At 42.6% G+C, this 22,049-nt stretch overlaps 1 protein-coding gene across 2 annotated transcripts in view; it reads left to right on the forward strand.

Annotated features, from left to right (window-relative positions):
- The window catches only part of LOC139059277 (uncharacterized), a 29,321-nt gene extending 8,536 nt beyond the window's left edge, over window positions 1–20,785 (forward strand). The window contains exons 2-6 of one of the 2 annotated variants that reach the window (XR_011514044.1): window positions 1,525–1,630; window positions 3,684–3,767; window positions 8,847–8,952; window positions 11,003–11,086; window positions 20,374–20,785. Coding sequence is in view for 1 of the 2 variants with exons in the window: in XM_070537471.1 (XP_070393572.1) it covers window positions 8,847–8,952; window positions 11,003–11,085 (189 nt within the window). In the remaining variant the exon portion in view is untranslated. The remainder of the gene's footprint in view (window positions 1–1,524; window positions 1,631–3,683; window positions 3,768–8,846; window positions 8,953–11,002; window positions 11,087–20,373) is intronic. The other variant, XM_070537471.1, reaches the window with a different exon arrangement.
- The last annotated feature ends 1,264 nt before the right edge of the window (window positions 20,786–22,049 follow it).

Here is a 22,049-nt window from a genome sequence, read left to right on the forward strand (position 1 = left end):
CGCAGAGTTCAGCACTACGAATATCAAAGAATCGCACGCATGAAGGTTCAGTTGGCCCATTTCCTATAACTGCGAATTCGCAAGTGCGAAAACGCAGTCAAATTTGCACCATGTGAAGGCCCCTCTTGCACGTCAGTTTTGCCAGGAATCTGCGCTTAATGTGCACCTTGATTGCCCTATCGTTGCTGATTTATCATGGTTAACACCGAACCACGTCTTGTACATCAATGGGCACGTTTTCCGCCTGCCCCTTAATGACCACCTCCATGCCTGAGCCGATGGATGGACATAGGGCAAGCATGGCGACAACAATTGCTTCTCAACGTGATTGAACCTAGGCAACTGAGGAGGAATGACAGGACGCATGTACCCGTTCACCGTGGCCTATCGTGGCACAGAACCACACAATAACGCATATAGATGCGCCACACACTTTCCACAATGCCACATCGGCTCCGTTCACCAAAGGTAGCCACCAACACTGCAATCGTGCTGTCGCTTTTAGTTACGTCATAAACGTTCGCAATCACAAATAGGTCGTTTTCAAACAAGGAATCGGTTACACACACGATAACTGAAACCAAACATTTTGTCCATGAAGTCTCGATCAGTAGAATCGCACATCCGCACCAATGGAACTATCAACGTTCCGAGCGTAGTAGCTCGATGGTTGCGCCGCATTACACGCTTCGATTTCTGGGGAACTTTCTGCTCTAGCTCGGCTTGTACGGGCAGCCTCCTCACTCCGCTCCTCAGTGGTTCTTGCCACTTGCCACTCTCGCTCACGCCTGCGCTCCTGAAGTCGGGCATTGTGTGTGCTTTGACAGTACGCACTACATGCGGCTGCCCAATACCAGCGCAGGCAAGCAGGCGCGGAAATGTAGCAGATGACTTCTAAGCAATAAACCTCTTGTTTGGGCTAGTTATCTAGAAAGACCCAATTGGGTCTTTCTAGAGCGTGTAACAGGGCAGCACAAAAAAACCTGTCAAACCAAATGATCAAGAGAGGGCGGCGTTATGTAATATTGCGCAGTTTCTTTGCTTTCCTCTTGCTATACAGACATGGAACACTTCGTTGTAAAAAAAAAAGGCATATAATGGGTGTGTGAGAGCACGTGCACGGCTATATGCTGCTCAAGGGGATTCTGACACATTGCCCTGGATTTTTTCCCCCTTGTTTTTAGCAAGGGAAATGGAATCGGCAGATAATGCTGCTAACATTCGACCTCAATGCTTCACAAGAGAAACTGTAGCCTACACTCCTTGTGAGAGAAAAAGTATGCGAATTAAAAATTGTGTACATGCAGCAAACATGCTAAACAACAAGATGGATGCACTTGAGGAAGGCATTTACGACTTGATCAGGCAAATGAAAAATGTGGTGATGTAGCCAAAGTTTACCTCCATTTTGGAATGTTTTCGCAAAGGCGGTGTCACCGGTTTCTCATGCTCTCCTTTCTGAAATTATGGCTTATGCCAGGAGAAGTTTCCTAGGCTTATGCAATTTATTTTGCGAATTTGCAGGTGCTGGCCAACATCATCGTTGAAATTGAAATGCTGTGTTGCAATGCTGGAAGCATTGCCTTCATGGCAGTTGCGTTCTGGCAACACATGTCGGGCACCCCCTTCTGTAAGTTTCTAAATTATTTACCCTGTTCTTCTAGACATTGATTTGACAGAAGTGCGCTGCCTAAAAAATCACACTGTTTGTGTGACCAAAATTTTGCATTATAACCAAAAATGGGCTCCGGATAAATTGTCTTCATTGGAATAATTTTTGTGTGCTTTGTATATATTCCAGGGACCTGTACAGGATCTTAAGAGTTTCAAGTAGCACTGTGCGTGTGTATGCGTCTCTTGTGTTCTGTGGTTTGTGTGCTTTCAGTCAGTAAAGCTCATCTTTAATGCAGCTTATCCTTTAGCTTGGTTAGGCTAATCTACTGTCAATTTATATATGAAGTTTCAAGAGAAGTTCTGCGTCAAAAATTTCTAAAATATTTCATACCACGACATTGCAAACTCCTTCCTTTAGCAGTTTTCGCAGTTCCTATGGTTTATCAATGCCAATTTTGGCCATTCTTTTCATAACTTATTTGCAATCTTCACAAGAAAAAAAGGCAGCAGATGTGTGCAACCTTGGAGAATTATAACCGGATTTTTAGTGAAGCTGTTTCTTTCGAAGTGTTGCAATAAATGTTTCAGTTTCTTGCGATTATATTGCATACATTCTCAAGTTGCCCGCATATATATGACTGTTCCGTTTTGTTTGTAAGGGATTTCAGTAAGGCATTAGGAAGGCATTTTAGTAACGAATTCGACAAGTAGTTCATTATAAACTGATTCAATGCCTTAGAGATGATCACCTTCTTAAGGTTACTCTTTCTTGGATAGCAGCTTATGTTTCGGATCGCGTGCAGTTTGTCTCAATTGAAGGTAACAACTCCAGCTGTGTTCCCGTAGCATCCGGTGTACCCCAAGGTAGCGTCCTGGGGCCATTGCTGTTTCTACTCTAGATAAATGGCATTGTCACCGTTGTTACACCAGGCACACAAGTTAGATTGTTTGCGGACAACTGCATCTTCTTTACCGAACTTTATCTAAGCTGACACAATATACAAGTATGATATGATAGGTTGAGCATGGCCTTGAACACAGACAAAACCGTCTGCAAGAGAAGCCTTTTAAGATATTGATACACATTGGCTGCTTCACCATTAAAGGAAGTTGAAAATTATAAATATCTAGGCATGAGATTTTCTAATAACCTTTCCTGGAATTTACATATAAGTAATTGTTCTGCCTTCCGTAAACCTTGCTTATCTCCAATTCTTCCCAATCCAGGTCTCTGAATACCTCCTGTAAACATGCTATGAATTGCATTGGAGAGATCGTATCTCCCTGCCTGACGCCTTTCTTTATTGGGATTTTATTGCTTCCTTTATGGAGGACTACGGTGGCTGTGAAGCTGCTATAGATATCTTTCAGTATTTTTACATACGGCTCGTCTACACATATATAGTGGTCCGAAAAAACTGGCCATGATGCAAGTTATGCAAGCTGACATTTGTTAGGGCGGGTACTGCCCAGCACCAGGCACATTGCAACGCGAGTATGTATGGCGAATACCGTGCGTGGTCTGGTACAAGGCATCCTGATAAGGCACAAAAGGCAAACCTTGCTGTCCAAGCAAGAGATGCGTAGCAAAGAAAATCATTACTTATGAAGTCACTCTGTTAAGAAAGAACATTTAGCTTGAGGTGTAGTTCTGTTGGAGTTTTCAGCATGCAGCCGAAAGCGCCCGCTTTCAAGGGGGGGGGGAGGCAAATGACACACTTTGCCCCCCCACCCGCTCCAAATAGATACACCTATCTTTCATTGCGTACCATATACCTGAGCCCTCATTTGGATATAGCACATTGTTTAGCAATGCAAGCCTAGGCAAGAAGGCATAGACTACTTGCTGCACCCAACAAACCATTTTCTAGCTTTGCTGTTTGCATTTATGATAACATAGTAATTTCTGTTTCAAATACAAAACAAAAATTGCAGGATAAAAGCAGGTGCTATGGTTTACAACAGCACGGTAATTCATCAACAAGCACATAATTGGTAAAGACACTTATAAAAATTTATTAACACATGTATGTAGGCTCGTAGTGCTAGTAGTTTTCTTTATGTTGCAGGGCACAGTAGGTTAGGGGTTGCTGGCTTCAGTTGCTTGCTGTTCTGGGAATTGGTGACCGTCCCGGGTGAAGCAAACCAGTGAAGTGAGTTCTGTTGCATCTTTGCTGTTATAAATTTTTTGACAAGACAAATCAATGAGGCATACCACATAAATAAGACATATGAGCCAGCCCCAATTAACATCACAAGAAAAAAAAAGGCGTCCTTTCCAGATGGCAAAGGATAGAAATTAGTCTGCACATATCTACTTTTCTTTTTATGCAATACTATTTATTGTCATTTTATGCCTTTATATCACAGCTTATGCCTTCCCTATGAAAGAAATTGTGCACAGTATAACCATACATCTAGTGTTATTGTTATTTTTAATCCTTTCATCAAAATAAAGAGTAAGTTGTTAGCAGCAGTCATGTTGTATGGTATTCCTTGCCTCCTTTTGTAAACTTTGTCCTGAAAAGTCACATAACTGACTGGCAAACTCAAGAACAGACTCCAAATTACATTTAGCAAACACAGGTGTTTTTGAGAAAATGCAGAAATACGGTGATGGGTATCTGTTGACATACCGTAGCAATAGTAGGTGCGAGCAAGCTTCAACATGACTGCAATACTTCAGCTGTAACAGGACTACAGTGCTTAAGATACCACAGAAGTGTAACTGCACAACAACAAAAACAAGCAGGTGCATCAACCACACATTTCACTTGAGCAGTCACAGCATAGGCTGTTTCCTCAAATGAAAACGCTAGCTATATGTAGAAAGTATATGCACAGGTATACTTAGATATAGAAACTTGCATATATCCAACTTAAAACTGTAAGAGTTGCAGTGCATATGATGCTTGTTTTAGACACTGGTATATTTGTCAAAAATACTTATGGAATGAGATAAAATGCTTTCAATTCCTCAGCCCAGTAATGAAAGTCTTACTGATAGCCTTATAATTCTGACTTGCTGCTTGAACATATTCTGACCTGAACAGCACCAAGCAAAATAAACAGAAGACTGCCCGCTGTCCTGAGCAAATACTTGGAAAGGGACCCAAAGAAATAAATATAATTCTTGGCAGCTGTAGAATTCGAGCGTGTTGTTTGATTATCACTACTAAAATTACACCAGTGCCTAGGAGGTGTCCTTCGTGGTGCTGCTGAAAGCAAAGTCATTTGATGAGCAACATTGCAACAACGAGCAAATGCCATAGCAAGTGCAAGAAGACAATTTTGCACTGTGTACGAAATAGTGTTCTTTAATATTTGAGCATCAATACACTGAAATTTCTACCAGGTAACTATGTGGTCTATGCTGCACTGACTTAAAGTAAAAAATAATGTAACCGGACAAAGACTACTTGCATGAATGGGGATAACGTTCCCAGAATATAAGAAAATGGCAGAGAAAAATTCAAGCTTACTAAAAAACAGCTCAATACAGTAGTAACTGCAGTGCAGTAGCATAAGGCAGTGGCAGTTATTCTGAGAACAAGAGCGGAATAATTGTGAATATGAATGTTAAACATTGGTAAGCATGCGGTGTGCTTAGACCTGCGACATAGTTGGTCCACAACACTTTGAATTCTTATATACGCAGAAACTGCACGAGCCTGTAGCATATACAGAAAAATTTGGCAATAAAAGCTGCAGCATAGTTTCAAAACAATATGACCAAAAGAAAAAGTGATACAACAAATGATTGAGGACCTTTATTTACAGAGAGAGTATAAGAGTGAGGTTGGAAGATTAAAATGCAGAAGACAAAAATAATGATCAAGAACCGGGCAACTGAACAAGAGTTCAGGATCACCAGTCAGCCTGTAGAGTTTGTGAAGGAGTACGTTTGCCTAAGTCAGTTGCTCACAGGGAACCCTGATCATGAGAAGGAAATTCATAGAAGAATAAAAGTGGGTTGGAGCGCATACGACAGTCATTGTCAGATCCTGACAGGAGGCTTACCGTTATCATTGAAAGGAAAAGTGCATGATCAGTGCATTCTACCAGTGTAAACATATGGAGCAGAAACTTGGAGATTGACAAAGAAGCTAGAAAATAAGTTAAGGACCGCGCAAAAAGCACCGGAATGAAGAATGCTAGGCATAACGTTAAGAGACGGGAAGAGAGGGGTGTGGATCAGAGAGAAAGGAGGGAGAGCCGATATTCTAATTGACATTAAGAGAAGGATGGAGCTGGGCAGGTCATGTAATGCATAGGTTAGATAACCGGTGGACCAATAAAGTTACGGAATGGGCGCCAAGATAAGAGAAGCGCAGTCGATGACAGCAGAAGACTAAATGAGACAATGAAATTAAGAAATTGGCAGGTGCTAGCTGGAATCGTTTGGAGCAGGACAGGGGTAATTGGAGATCACAGGGAGAGGCCTTCGTCCTGCAGTGGACATAAAATTAGGCTGACTATGATGTTGAAATGCGCTGTGTAGTAAGCAAAAATTAAATTTAACTTGCAGCCAAGCGAATGATGCATGAAAAAATACTCAACATCAGGATATGTTAGGTCTAGTTTTATGTAGAAAATGATAATGCATGCTTAACAGCTATGAACACAAATAATCAGCAAGTTCCATAAATATCCAACCTATTTAGTAAGCTGTGTCTTGTGATACTGAGGTCCTAGTTTTTGGATCATGTACACTTCACACTTACCTGACTCATCCATCCAGATTAAACATTGCTCTCTATGGTAGCCACCCAAAAGTTCCCTGCATTTCTGTTGCTACATTATGTGGACACTGTTGTGGGTCACGGCCTCACCACTACAAAGTAATTTCCGTGTTAATTCATAGCGGTGGTACATTAAAGCAGTCATGTTGTGAACACATGCAAGGTGCATCTAATATAGTCACGAAAACTATGTTTGCACTAGTGAAGGGTGGCTCAGATAGACCTTTTCATCAAAGTAAAATTTTTGACACGCAGCAGCAGCACATTACAAAGAAATTTTTGTTTACATAATTTTTTTTCAGGACTGAGTTTGAGCAACTTTCTCGTGTCATGCTTAATTACGTATAAGTTATGTCAACACATCCTGTCTTAAAAAGTATGCTGTACTAGTAGCAAGCTTTGATTACTCATATTTTTTCCCTCTAAAACTGCTCGTAAACAAAAAAAACCTTGTAAGCTGAGATCGAAGCATTTATATGTCAAACGTCGAAGCATTTATAAGCGAGGAAACGTCGCTACAGTAAGAATCGGTGAAGAGATAGATGAGTCGTTATTATGCAGCTTCAGCATAAAAGCGAGGACTCACGCACAGGTGCACGTGACGAACACAATTATTTCCAAACATAATATTTCTCATCGGAAGAAAATGTTTATGAGGATTTTCAATGTGGCTTTGAGGCAATAAAAACTTGCAGAACAATATTCTGGCAACCAGTGCTCAGCAAGCATTAGCACGGGTTCCACTGCTGTCGTGGAAGTTCTGTTTCCCACGCTCGCGTACTCTAGGCACACACGAGAAGCACGCACAATACATGTGTAAGCAAGGACGATTACTTACCTTTCGAATGGTACTACGTGGTCGGAAAGTGCTCTCCAACTTGCTGTTGCTGCATCGAAGATGTCACTCCCAGCATACATGCATTTTCGCAGAGTTCAGCACTAAGAATATCAAAGAATCGCACGCATGAAGGTTCAGTTGGCCCATTTCCTACAACTGCAAATTCGCAAGTGCGAAAACGCAGACAAATTTGCACCATGTGAAGGCCCCTCTTGCACGTCAGTTTTGCCAACAATCTGCGCTTAATGTGCACCTTGATTGCCCGATCGTAGCTGATTTATCATGATAAACACCGAACCACGTCTTGTGCATCAATGGGCACGTTTTCTGCCTGCCCCTTAATGACCACCTCCATGCCTGAGCCGATGGATGGACATAGGGCAAGCATGGCGACAACAATCGCTTCTCAACGTGATTGAACCTAGGCAACTGAGGAGGAATGATAGGACGCATATACCCGTTCAACGTGGCCTATCGTGGCACGGAATCACGCAATAACGCATATACATGCGCCACACACTTTCCACAATGCCACATCGGCTCCGTTGACCAAAAGTAGCCACCAACACTGCAATCGTGCTGTCGCTTTTAGTTACGTCACAAACGTTCGCAATCACAGATAGGTCGTTTTCAAACAAGGGATCGGTCACACACACGATAACTGAAACCAAACATTTTGTCCATGAAGTCTCGATCAGTGGAATCGCACATCCGCACCAATGGAACTATCAACGTTCCGAGCGTAGTAGCTCGATGGTTGCGAAGCATTACACGCTTCGATTTCTGGGGAACTTTCTGCTCTAGCTCGGCTTGTACGGGCAGCCTCCTCACTCCGCTCCTCAGTGGTTCTTGCCACTTGCCACTCTCGCTCACGCCTGCGCTCCTGAAGTCGGGCATTGTGTGTGCTTTGACAGTACGCACTACATGCGGCTACCCAATACCAGCGCAGGCAAGCAGGCGCGGAAATGTAGCAGATGACTTCTAAGCAATAAACCTCTTGTTTGGGCTAGTTAAATCTAGAAAGACCCAATTTGGTCTTTCTAGAGCGTGTAACAGGGCAGCACAAAAAAACCTGTCGAACCAAATGATCAAGAGAGGGCGGCATTATGTAACATTGCGCAGTTTCCTTGCTTTCCTCTTGCTATACAGACATGGAACACTCCGTTGTAGAAAAAAAAAGGCATATAATGGGTGCGTGAGAGCACGTGTACGGCTATATGCTGCTCAAGGGGATTCTGACACATTGCCCTTGATTTTTTCCCCCTTGTTTTTAGCAAGGGAAATAGAATCGGCAGATAATGCTTCTAACATTGACCTCAATGCTTCACAAGAGAAACTGTAGCCTACACTCCCTGTGAGAGAAAAAGTATGCGAATTAAAAATTGTGTACATGCAGCAAACATGCTAAACAACAAGATGGATGCACTTGAGGAAGGAATTTACGACTTGATGAGGCAAAAGAAAAATATGGTGATGTAGCCAAAGTTTACCTCCATTTTAGAATGTTTCCGCAAAGGCGGTGTCACCGGTTTCTCATGCTCTCCTTTCTGAAATTAAGGCTTCTCCCAGGAGAAGTTTCCTAGGCTTATGCAATTTATTTTGCAAGAATTTGCAAATGCTTTCAACATAATCCTTGTTTTGCGAATTTGCAGTTGCTGGTCAACATCTACCTTGAAATTGCATCTCTGGTGTGCAATGCTGGGAGCATTGCTTTCGTGGACATCGCTTTCTGGCAACACATGTCGGGCGCTGCCTACTGTAAGTTTCTAAATTATTTACCCTGTTCTTCTAGACATTGATTTGACAGAAGTGCGCTGCCTTAAAAATCACACTGTTTGTGTGACCAAAATTTTACATTATAACCAAAAATGGGCTCCGGATAAATTGTCTTCATTGGAATAATTTTAGTGTGCTTTGAATATTTCAGGAACCTGTACAGGATCTTAAGAGTTTCAAGTAGCGCTGTGCGTGTGTATGCGTCTCTTGTGTTCTGTGGTTTGTGTGCTTTCAGTCAGCAAAGCTCATCTTTAATGCAGCTTATCCCTTAGCTTGGTTAGGCTAATCTTCTGTCAATTTATATATGAAGTTTCAAGAGAAGTTCTGCGTCGAAGCTTCCTAAAATATTTCATACCACGACATTGCAAACTCCTTCCTTTAGCAGTTTTCACATTTTCGCTGTTCCTATGGTTTATCAACGCCAATTTTGGCCATTCTTTTCATAAATTATTTGCAATCTTCACAAGAAAAAAAGGCAGCAGATGTGTGCAACCTTGGAGAATTAAAACCGGATTTTTAGTGAAGCTGTTTCTTTCGAAGTGTTGCAATAAATGTTTCAGTTTCTTGCAATTATATTGCATACATTGTCAAGTTGCCCGCATATATATGACTGTTCCGTTTTGTTTGTAAGGGATTTCAGTAAGGCATTAGCAAGGCATTTTAGTAACGAATTTGACAAGTAGTTCATTATAAACTGATTCAATGCCTTAGAGATGATCACCTTCTTAAAGTTACTCTTTCTAGGATAGCAGCTTATGTTTCGGATCGCGTGCAGTTTGTCTCAATTGAAGGTAACAACTCCAGCTGTGTTCCCGTAGCATCCGGTGTACCCCAAGGTAGCGTCCTGGGGCCATTGCTGTTTCTACTCTAGATAAATGGCATTGTCACCGTTGTTACACCAGGCACACAAGTTAGATTGTTTGCGGACAACTGCGTCTTCTTTACCGAACTTTATCTAAGCTGACACAATATACAAGTATGATATGATAGGTTGAGCATGGCCTTGAACACAGACAAAACCGTCTGCAAGAGAAGCCTTTTAAGATATTGATACACATTGGCTGCTTCACCATTAAAGGAAGTTGAAAATTATAAATATCTAGGCATGAGATTTTCTAATAACCTTTCCTGGAATTTACATATAAGTAATTGTTCTGCCTTCCGTAAACCTTGCTTATCCCCAATTCTTCCCAATCCAGGTCTCTGAATACCTCCTGTAAACATGCTATGAATTGCATTGGAGAGATCGTATCTCCCTGCCTGACGCCTTTCTTTATTGGGATTTTATTGCTTCCTTTATGGAGGACTACGGTGGCTGTGAAGCTGCTATAGATATCTTTCAGTATTTTTACATACGGCTCGTCTACACATATATAGTCATCCGAAAAAACTGGCCATGATGCAAGTTATGCAAGCTGACATTTGTTAGGGCGGGTACTGCCCAGCACCAGGCACATTGCAACGCGAGTATGTATGGCGAATGCCGTGCGTGGTCTGGTACAGGGCATCCTGATAAGGCACAAAAGGCAAACCTTGCTGTCCAAGCAAGGGATGCGTAGCAAAGAAAATCATTACTTATGTAGTCACTCTGTTAAGAAAGAACATTTAGCTTGAGGTGTAGTTCTGTTGGAGTTTTCAGCATGCAGCCGAAAGCGCCCGCTTTCAAGGGGGGGGGAGGCAAATGACACACTTTGCCCCCCCCCCCGCTCCCAATAGATACACCTATCTTTCATTGCGTACCATATACCTGAGCCCTCATTTGGATATAGCACATTGTTTAGCAATGCAAGCCTAGGCAAGAAGGCATAGACTACTTGCTGCACCCAACAAACCATTTTCTAGCTTTGCTGTTTGCATTTATGATAACATAGTAATTTCTGTTTCAAATACAAAACAAAAATTGCAGGATAAAAGCAGGTGCTATGGTTTACAACAGCACGGTAATTCATCAACAAGCACTAAAGACACTTATCAAAATTTATTAACACATGTATGTAGGCTCGTAGTGCTAATAGTTTTCTTTATGTTGCAGGGCACAGTAGGTTAGGGGTTGCTGGCTTCAGTTGCTTGCTGTTCTGGGAATTGGTGACCGTCCCGGGTGAAGCAAACCAGTGACGTGAGTTCTGTTGCATCTTTGCTGTTATAAATTTTTTGACAAGACAAATCAATGAGGCATACCACATAAATAAGACGTATGAGCCAGCCCCAATTAACATTACAAGGAAAAAAAAGGCGTCCTTTCCAGATGGCAAAGGATAGAAATTAGTCTGCACATATCTACATTTCTTTTTATGCAATGCTATTTATTGTCATTTTATGCCTTTATATCACAGCTTATGCCTTCCCTATGAAAGAAATTGTGCACAGTATAACCATACATCTAGTGTTATTGTTATTTTTAATCCTTTCATCAAAATAAAGAGTAAGTTGTTAGCAGCAGTCATGTTGTATGGTATTCCTTGCCTCCTTTTGTAAACTTTGTCCTGAAAAGTCACATAACTGACTGGCAAACTCAAGAACAGACTCCAAATTACATTTAGCAAACACAGGTGTTTTTGAGAAAATGCAGAAATACGGTGATGGGTATCTGTTGACATACCGTAGCAATAGTAGGTGCGAGCAAGCTTCAACATGACTGCAATACTTCAGCTGTAACAGGACTACAGTGCTTAAGACACCACAGAAGTGTAACTGCACAACAAAAACAAGCAGGTGCATCAACCACACGTTTCACTTGAGCAGTCACAGCGTAGGCTGTTTCCTCAAATGAAAACGCTAGCTATATGTAGATAGTATATGCACAGTTATACTTAGATATAGATACTTGCATATATCCAACTTAAAACTGTAAGAGTTGCAGTGCATATGATGCTTGTTTTAGACACTTGTATATTTGTCAAAAATACTTATGGAATTAGATAAAATGCTTTCAATTCCTCAGCCCAGTAATAAAAGTCTTACTGATAGCCTTATAATTCTGACTTGCTGCTTGAACATATTCTGACCTGAACAGCACCAAGCAAAATAAACAGAAGACTGCCCGCTGTCCTGAGCAAATGCTTGGAAAGGGACCCAAAGAAATAAATATAATTCTTGACAGCTGTAGAATCGGAGCGTGTTGTTAATTATCACTACTAAAATTACACCAGTGCCTAGAAGGTGTCGTTCGTGGTGCTGTTGAAATCAAAGTCATTTGATTTCAACAGTTTTTTGATCGACGTCAGTTCTCCTCTCAAGTACCGTGAATGGCCCTTGCCACGTAAGAATCAATTTGTTGTTGTTCGAAGGGAGCAGTAGCAGAACCTTGTCTCCTACAGCTAAGTAACGTGGTCTGGTCTTACGGTCGTAGTGCTTCTTGTGTACAAGTTTTGCTTTTTGAATCTCCTCCTTGACCAAACGACAAGTGTCTTCAAGACGCTTCCGTAGCTCAACTACATACCCGTGTGAGGTTTTTGCATCATCATCAATATGATCACCTGTCCATAATTCTTTCAATATCGCCATGGGTCCTCTGACGTAACGGCCATACAAGTCGAAGGGTGAAAAACCCAGGCTTGAATGAGGGACTTCTCGATAAGCAAGAAGCAAGGGTGCCAAGTAACGGTCCCATTTTTTTCGGGCTCTCTTGACACATTCGTCTTATCATTTGTTTAAGGGTGCCGTTGAACCTCTCCACAAGGCCATTTGCCATCGGATGATATGGAGTTGTTGGCAACTGCGTAAAAGAGAGAAGACGGCTCAGTTCCTTCATAAGGCGTGACGAGAATGATGTGCCTCTGTCACTGATCATCTCCTGTGGGACTCCCACACGAGAGAACATCTCTAGAAGTGCCTCAGCTATTTTTTCTGTTTCAATGCTTGGCAATGCCACAGCGTCAGGATACCGCGTTGCCATATCGACCATTGTCAGAACGTACTTATTCCCTTTCTTTGACATGGGAGTTAATGGTCCCACAATGTCAATGGCAACTCTCTGAAACGGGGTATCAATGACGAGAGTACTTCCCAATGGTACTCGACCTATTAGATGTTTAGGAAAAGTCCTCTGGCACGTATCGCACGATTTAACAAATCGCGTGATGTCTGATTGGAATCCAGGCCAGTAGAACTCTTTGCTCACACGGTCTGTGGTTCGCTTTATTCTTTGATGTCCGGCAAGGATCCCTTCGTGAGCCATTTTCATCACAAAATGACGAAGGCTTCTGGGTACGACAAGCTGTTCCATTTGTTTCTTTGACCGAAGTGTGTATTTTCGGTAAAGAATTCCCTCCTTTATAAAGAATTGGACGTCGGTGAACGTAGTCTTCATCTCTTCGTCCACTGCTTCAAAGCATTTACGTAGACTGCTGTCCTCCCTTTGCCTGCTTTTCAAGTCGATTGGGCTGATGTCTAGGGGGCTTATAGCTGGCACTAGTAATGAAGGCGGACTTGATCTTGGCTGTCTGGTTGTCGCCACCACTTCCGACTTTTCCCTGGTTTCACTAGCAGCCGTTGATAAAATGTCAGCAGAGATGGATTCATTAATAGAACCGTTTCGACCTTCTGCTCTAAAGCACTCATCCACAGCGCTCTGTGTATAAAGATGTCTTTTCCATTCATTGTCAGGATTGGAGGCATTCCGTACGCCTTTCACATTTCCCAGGACAGCATCATATAAGGGATTGCCTATGCATAAAACTCTAGTCTTGCCTGTGAAGAACGGTGACGCGATCTCCACGGTTGCTTCAGGTAGCTTCAACAATCTTCTATCCAGGAGACACACCGAGGAAATGTTTCCTGTCAGCTTACTGTCTGGTACACGGGACCTCTTGACAATAATAGAGTCACATCCCGTATCTCGCAAGACAGTAGCGGGATGTCCTTCAAGCACACCTTCGGCAGTAGGCATAGACTTTTCGTCTTGTTTACGCGTCTGCGTTCTCCCGCGTTCCAAACTTCCGGGAACTCGACGCAAGGTCTGTGTCTCTTCGGTTACTGCCTTGGACATGTCTACTTGTTGCATCGAGCACGAAGCCTTCTCAGTACTGTTGGGTTTTTTGGGGCAGTCACCTGTCTTATGCCCAGTGCGGCGGCACTTTCCACAGAAAGATGTATTTGTATATGGACCCTTCGTATTGGTCCAGCAATCAGCAGCTCTGTGACCGCGCTTACCACAAAGAAAGCACCAAATTATTAAAGCAGCTAGATATGAATGCTAAGGCTTTATTTTCTCCCATGGTCATGTTTATGATTTTCACTGGTGGTGGGAAGAAACTTGCAGGCCCGCATCGGAACCTTCTGTCATTCATGCCAGTTGTGAAGGTCTGAAAATAACTGAGCCACTGCACATAACTTGTTTTGGCGCTAGGGTAGCTTGGTGACGAGCCTAGCATTTCATTAATGACAAGGAGAACCGAGGGCCCAGAATTTTGTTAGTCTCAACCCTATGAAGCCAATAGACAATAAAGGAATGGAAGTAGTAGGGTAATTAACTGATCTTTAATTAAAATTAGAAATTATAGCGAAAAAGGAAATGAAAGTGGACAAAAAGATAACTTGCTGCCCGTGGGATCCAAACCTGCACCTTCTGCATTATGCGCATGATGCTCTACCACTTGAGCTGTGGGCAGTAGCTACCCCCTTATTAACTTTTTTTGGTAATTTATGTATGTGTACTAGCTCTGGTTCTGGGAGTGTTAGCCAGCACCATGCACCACTAATGGCCATGGTAGCAGATGTGACATGTCGATTTTCAATCACAGGCATCACGCAGTAGTCCGTGAGCTATAGGAGCAGGCAGATAGCCAATAGGCCCTCATATCCTACCCGGAAGCATCAAAGTTGTCAGAGTCAAGACCTTTGGTATCCAAAGAAATAAATAAATTCCTGTGTATCATGCGCCAAAACCGCGATCTGATTATGTGGTATGCCATAGTGGGGGACACTGAATTAATTCCTTGTTACCTAAGGTTCTCAAACGTGCGCCCAATGCATGGTGCATGACTGTTTTTGCATTTTGCCCCCACCAAGTATACAGTGAATGACAAGAATGAGACCTCATTTATAGAATTAATTTAGTAGAGACCTTGACACCTCGGCAGCCTCTTGTGTAAACTACCCTGTTCACTAAATGGTTGTTAAGTTCAGTGGTTGTTGAAGATGACCGCATGCAAGCTGTGGAACCCTATTGAGTTTGTTGGCCATTGGCTGGAAGGCTGTAAAAATTCTATATGTGATGCAGGTGTACTAAACCTTACGTTCTTGAGAATTCCTTCATTCACACTCTGCCTCAACTGCCATTGAGTGCATGCAACTGGGCATGTGTATGCCATCAGGTGGGCACCGGATAAACAAGCAGAACAAGAGACGAGAAGTGAATACGTCGATAACAGAAAACTGAATTCAGCCTCAGAAAAGTAAGAAAGATGGCATCGAGAGGAGCCAAGTGTGGAGAAAGAAGTGAACAGAATGGGACCAGAGTGTGCATTGAGTGAGGAGTGCTGAGGTAGAGAAGTGAAGACGAGGTCAGTAACAGAAAATTGAAAAATTTGGCTACACAGAAGTGAAGAATTTAGCAATACAGTGTGTTACTGCAATGATTGAATGCTAATTGCATTAATGTTGACAGTAATTGCGACATAGGTTCTTTCAGAATATTTTTTTTGTGCTCCTGCTGCCCCCTTCCTCCCTTATGCTAATGACCCATCCTTACAGATATGGTCTATTCATTCATTGCATACTTTGATTGCCCTGGAGAAAACAGAAGGGTCAGTGGCATATGCAGTGGCCCAGCTTTCTGGAAAACGCAGCCAGCTCTTGTTACTGATTGGTTGAAATGAGGCCAAGCCTTTGCTGCACTAGACAGTTTGTGATGCAAAGTACATTCAAATCTCTATATAATAAACATGGATATAGCAAAGTAAATATAAAACATTTTTCTTCAATATCCGCATTTTGTAGTGAACATGGAGGCATAACGAATGCCATAATAAAAAAATATATTTTCGTGTCAGATCCAACTTTGATATAATGAGATTCAACTGTGTAGGCATCCTCACACATGCTAAAGGGACAATGAAGAGAAGCACTCATTCAGTTCACCTTGAAGAAGAATTCTTCCAGCTGTCTATATTTGTTAATTTAGTGTTTAGGACATTCGTTATAAAAGAGGAAATAAAGCTCAACATTGCATTCTTCTCGTTTTCCACATATTATGCTGAAGCTCTCCTGACATGTATCAGTCGACGGTCACTGATCATGAAGTAGCCTATTCATCTATATTAGGCCTGTTATGGCTCAGCAAAAGTTTTTGAAACTTCAGTCTTTGACCCTTTAGGAATACGATGTGGTCCATCCTACCCGATAAAAAGATTAAATATGCCCAAGCAGATGGTGTCAAAATCCATAACCTCACTACGAGCTGGTGCAGAAACGTCACTGCGTGGTCGCCGCCTGTCTTTCATTTATCCTCTTTTCTGGCTTACTTAGCTTCTGCTCATGGTGACAGTAGCTTTGCTATGGCATTGCAGAAGAGTAGTTTAAACGAATACAGCTCAAATTAGCCTTTTTAGGGTTCCTTCATGAGGGGCATTCATTGGTGTTTTTAAATGAAGCTTGTATTGGCTCACAAGCGGTATTGTCATGGTCCCGCAAAAAAAAAGAGCCTGTTGCTCCCAGAGCAGAGCAGCTGCAGGAAAGCGATGAGTTGACAGTTGCGCCGGCGCCAGAGGATGAGTCATAAGCAAGGATTCCAGCTGCATAGGTGCGTGCTCACGCCACACGTGCAACCAATGAGAGCCGGTTCGCTTCCACTGGGGAGGGAAAGGGCACCAAAGAATTTAACGAGTGCTGCGCCGGCTTCATTTCCGTTCAATTCAGTCTTGGAAAACGGATGGGACGGCCATGCGTTATGCGTTCCCCCGAGAAACGGGCAGCCTTCGACGAGCGGCAGCGAGAACTCGTACGTGAAAGGGCTCGCCGTTGGCCCACCGATTCATCCGTTAAGGGCTAATGTAACTAAGTATAGTCTCACATAGCATGAGTGCGCGCACACATCACATCACGTTGGCGAGAACGGCACCTATAGTTGATCGATAATTCAACGTGCTGGCAGAGCCAACGTAACCGGGCACAGCCAATGCACTTCGACATGCCCGATGTCGAGCGACACTCACCCACGCGCCGATAATGTCAGACTGTAAGCACGCCTTTGGACCCACCCAAGCCCAGGCAATCAGACAGCAACGAGAAGATCCCGCGATGAGGGAGTGAGAGGCCAAGGCAGTACGGCACTGTTACCTGTGGCTTACTTAACTGTGACGAAGGCCGGGTGCATGCAAGACAAGCTTCGCTTACCCCCATTTTCTAGTTGGGGAAGGGTAAGTCATTCTTTTATTATGTATTACCATGAAGGAACACAGAGATTAAGATTGGGTGGGAGTTTAATCTGAGCCCGCTGTCATGTTAACCTGCAACATTATTCATTCAGCAGTTACCTGTTGGTCAACAAGTACTAGGGCCTCTACTTTTGCGTAAATTTGCAGTTGACCATCAAACAATGGTCGGCCGCATCATTTTTGTTGTGGCTTGTTCGTCCTCATTAAAATCTTCGGCACTATTTCGCAACAGTCATAAGCTGGGACATTGTCAGCACACACCGCCACCAGTTTGGCACTGCTGGTGGTGTTCACTGCTTGTGCTTCAAACAACTTTCCTGTATATGCTCTGCAATATTCGCTTAGTTGTCCTAGGGGTGCTTTGTGATATATATATATATATATATATATATATATATATATATATATATATATATATATATATATATATATATATATATATATAAAATTTTTATATTCCATAAAAACTGGAGAGACATGGGTTTATTTTCATGCTTATTGTGTACGCCCGTTCAAATTTGTGGTGCGCATAATACAAACTTTATGAACTCCCCTTGTAGGATCCACTAGATGGTAAAGCACGAGTTGTTAGCTAGCCAAAATCTGCACTTACCTTGTGCTTTTTCTTAATATACAAAATGTCCAGTCAAACAGGCTCCCATGTTGCATAGTCTCTCGGGACGCAGTTAAATTTATATATTTTTTTTACCACTGTGCACTTCCATGTTGTCTTTTATGCTATTAGAAGCAGGAAAAATAATTTGGTGTTTAAGGGATTTTATATTTGAAACCTGCATTTTTCTAATGTTTGTGTTCAGTTGGAAAATGTGACTGCTCAGGCACCCTTAGCAATGCCAATGGGGCCATGGGCTGACGGTTACCAGAATTTTCTGATTTGAGTTATTTAGTTGTAGTTGGCATTGTTTTCCGCTGCACCTAGAAAAGAACAGTTGTAATCAATATCTTCAATAATGGTTGGTTTGCTTCAAATGCCTTTATAGCAGTTAAAGCTAGCACTGCTTTAAAGGGTCAGAGCCCCTTTCTAAAACTTATCTCAGATCACTCAGCGGGGTATTCGTTTGTAAATTTCGATGACTCCATAAAAAAGATTGTGTAAAGTGCCCAGTGGCTCGTTGTGTATTGCTCCTCAAGCAGAAGATCACACTTGCCTACCCCATGCAGTGGTGGCCACGAAACAACCCCTGCACTTCGACAGAGACGAACGTTTAGAACAGCAGGACGTAAAGTTTTTAAGGGGTCTTCTTTTGCGCCATAGCGAACCGCTGTCTGCAGCTTATAGTTTTGAGGTAAGCCAGTTATACGTTGATTTTTTTAAAGGGTATAAAGAGATGACAGGATTTCAGGCCCATGAACCGCTTCTTCACTCTATCCTTATCACCCAACGTGTTCCACTTTCTTTTCCTGCTTTACTGACGATTGAAATAAATAAATCCAGCAATAAACACTTCCATCGTCCGCTTGGTCCTTCGCTGGTAAGGTGGCTAAATGAGCATGCCTTACGACATTTTATGTGTACTGTATCATCAATAAAAATATTCTAGATGACAAAGCGCTTAGGGTGTTTAATAATAATAATAATAATAATAATAATAATAATAATAATAATAATAATAATAATAATAATAATAATAATAATAATGTTTATTGCCGCAAAATATACAAAACAACACAAGCAGGCCGGTCTAAGCCTCAGTTGGCTTTGTAGGACCGTGCCAATTAATGCGATAGACAAAGCAAACAAGTATACATAACTTGATGAGAAATTAAGAAAAATAAATAAATAAAAAATACGAAAAAAATGAGGCAAAGAATTGAAAAGAACAAGTTAACATTTGGTTATCTACATATAACAAAAGTTCAAGAGGTAAATGTTGCGATGCAAAAAAAAAATGTACAAGAGGGTAATTTTACTGTAGCTGCTTCAAGAAGTGTTTAAGCGTGCTTTTTGATGTTGAGTTAAAGATTTCTTCTGGTAATTTGTTAAATATGTCAGGCACATAAGCACAGCGTTTGGCCGCGCCATACCTTGTGGCTGAACGCGGAACTACATAACAGACATGTTTTCTAAGCTCCCTTGCGGCGGAAAATTTTTGTTTGAAAGCGGAATTCCAGAAATATTTAACAACAACTGTTTCTCTAAGTAATGAAAGGAAGTTTGGTAGCCCAAGTTCATGGAAGATGTTTGCAGATGTTACTATTGGGGAATTGTACGCAACATTTTTAAGAACGTTTTTTATAATTCGGTCAACCCTGCATCTCCAATGATCCAAACGAAAGCCAAAGACTGTAATGCCATACCTCAACACACTGTAACCTAGTGCCTGTGCTATAATCTTTTTTTACAGACAAGGGTGCAATACTTTTGATATTGAATAACAGCCAGGCTACTGACCTCAGTTTAGAACAAATAAGTGATAAGTGATGTTGCCACGATATGTTATTATTATTAGTATTATTATGCAGTTACAACCGAATACACAGTGTGACTGCCTGCTTGAGAGGAGGGCTGTACATGTAATAATGGCTATCTGCTAGGGCCATTATCCGTGAATTCTTACGCTAGCACAGTAGTGCGACGTCACGGATATAAATTTTCTTTTTTTCGCATTCAGGTCGTTGTGGCATGGCAAATGTTTTCGAAGCTTGTTAACTTCAGTCTTTGGCTTCTGTAGAATACAATGGAGTTCACGTTTACCAGTCAAAAAGAACAAAAAAGATAAAAATTTGCTAAGTCCTAGCAGACGCTTTCAGAATCTCGTCACGGCGAGCTCGTAACGGGAATTTCCAAGCCGAATCGGGACCATTCGTGTTTTTCGTTCTTGCGTCTTTTCTGGATGATCGAGCTTCCGCTCGTAAGAGCTGCTTTCTACTTTGTTTGGTAGTGAACTATGTGTATTGAACTAAGGCAGCTCGAACAAGTCTTCTCTTTAGTCTCTTTTTGAGCGAACACGTGTGCGGCACGTAGGAACCTCCCTGCCTTCTGCTCTTCTCTTTCCTTCCTTCCTAGGGACTCGCGGGCAGACGGCGGCAGTCTTTGCTGATTCATCGACCGCAGCGGCGAGCCGTTCCCCGTCGTCGGCAGCGTGCAGTCAAAAGCGAAGCCTACCAGGCTCCTGATACCACCAGCGATACCACCAGGCTCCTGACAGCATTGAGCTGATCACACTTACGCCTGCCCTTTTAGACTTGCAGATCATTGTCGACAAACACCGAGAAATGTAAAATACGTAAATTGCTACCATTATCACTGCGTCAGTGGCAGTGCCTTGTTTATATTGTGTTGCAGTTTGAAGTAGTACTTGTGATATATCTGTGCAAGTTTTGTAACTGTGTGACCGGTGCCTTGTGTGTAATATATGTTATGTGTTTGTGTGTAATTTGTTTTTCAGAAAAATATAAATATAATGTGTTGCATTTAAGTGATGGTTGTGATATAAGTGTGCAAGTTCTGTCTTGATTGTAGGACCGGTGCCTTATGTCTAAGGAGGTATGCACTGAGCTCGAACCGCGAGGCGGTGACAGTGTCGCTGGGGCAGCCGCGCCATATTGACGGTCGGGGAGCATCGAAAAAAATGGCAGCGGTCTTACTCGCGCAAACGTCTGATCCCTATCTTTTGGCCCGCCGTTCACCTTGTTTTCTTATCCAGTCGCTGATGTATAAGCAGGTCGTTTCAGTGTCTCAAGCGCAGTGCTGTTCTACGTCTGCGAATAGGTCTACGTACAATGTTTACGTATCCGGACAGACTACGCTCTGGCGTGGCCGTGCGTCAACTGAGCTTCGGTGTCGCGGTGAACTGTGCTGTGTTCGGATGCAGTAGTCACACAAGAAAGAAACTCGGTGATAGGAATATGTTGTCCAGATTAGGTTCCTGTCGACACGTGGTTATTTCTCTTCTTAACTACAACCTTAATGTAAAAGAGCAAAGCAGCTATGTGTGAGCACGCCTCTGCCAGGCCTGCCTTGCAGGCGCAGTGTGCCGCCAGCACCTCGCCATTTTATTTTGCGAGAAGCCATGGTGCGAGTGGCTTTTCATCGAATGATTGTGACTGACAAACCTGGGAGGGCAAAAAAAAAAAGACTGTTTTGGCAAGACCAGAATAAGTGACGTAACATAAAAATTACGAAGGCTGTGTAAAACCAGTGATTAGTTCTCGGAGGCAGGGGGGGGGGGGTCATTTTTTTTTTTCATTGAAGCAAATTTAACGCAAGTGGACAACGCGGTGTAAATTTTGTAATGAAGGCGATCATGTTACGCGAGCACTTTGACGCGCGGCTGCTGCGTGCACCCAGCCGCTCGGCAGATTATTGTGGCCTTCCATCGACTTATAGGATTTCGATTGCTCGCGGGTCGCGAAGCTTGTTGCATTCACAGTGTAATCCTTGATGTCTGCGACGTCCATGCGAGGCAGTAGTCCGACATCGCCCCGAAGCTTATGATCTTTGAGTTAGAGCTGGTCGACACAGTTGCACGAGCGCACTACGTTTTCATAACGCGATTTTTCTGGTTCGCTCAACCCACGCACGTACATGCTTTGGCCCATCGTTGACCTAAGACCTACTACTTTATAGCCAAGTCAGAAAGGCACATTGAAAAGGTCGTTTGACGGTTCGTGCGTATCGGTGGGCCACTTGGCGACGTAGGCCTGCTCGCGTAGGCAGCGCGAACTTGTGACAGCAGTTAT

This window comes from Dermacentor albipictus, chromosome 4, assembly GCF_038994185.2.
Source record: "Dermacentor albipictus isolate Rhodes 1998 colony chromosome 4, USDA_Dalb.pri_finalv2, whole genome shotgun sequence".
In the NCBI taxonomy this organism is placed as follows: domain Eukaryota; kingdom Metazoa; phylum Arthropoda; class Arachnida; order Ixodida; family Ixodidae; genus Dermacentor; species Dermacentor albipictus.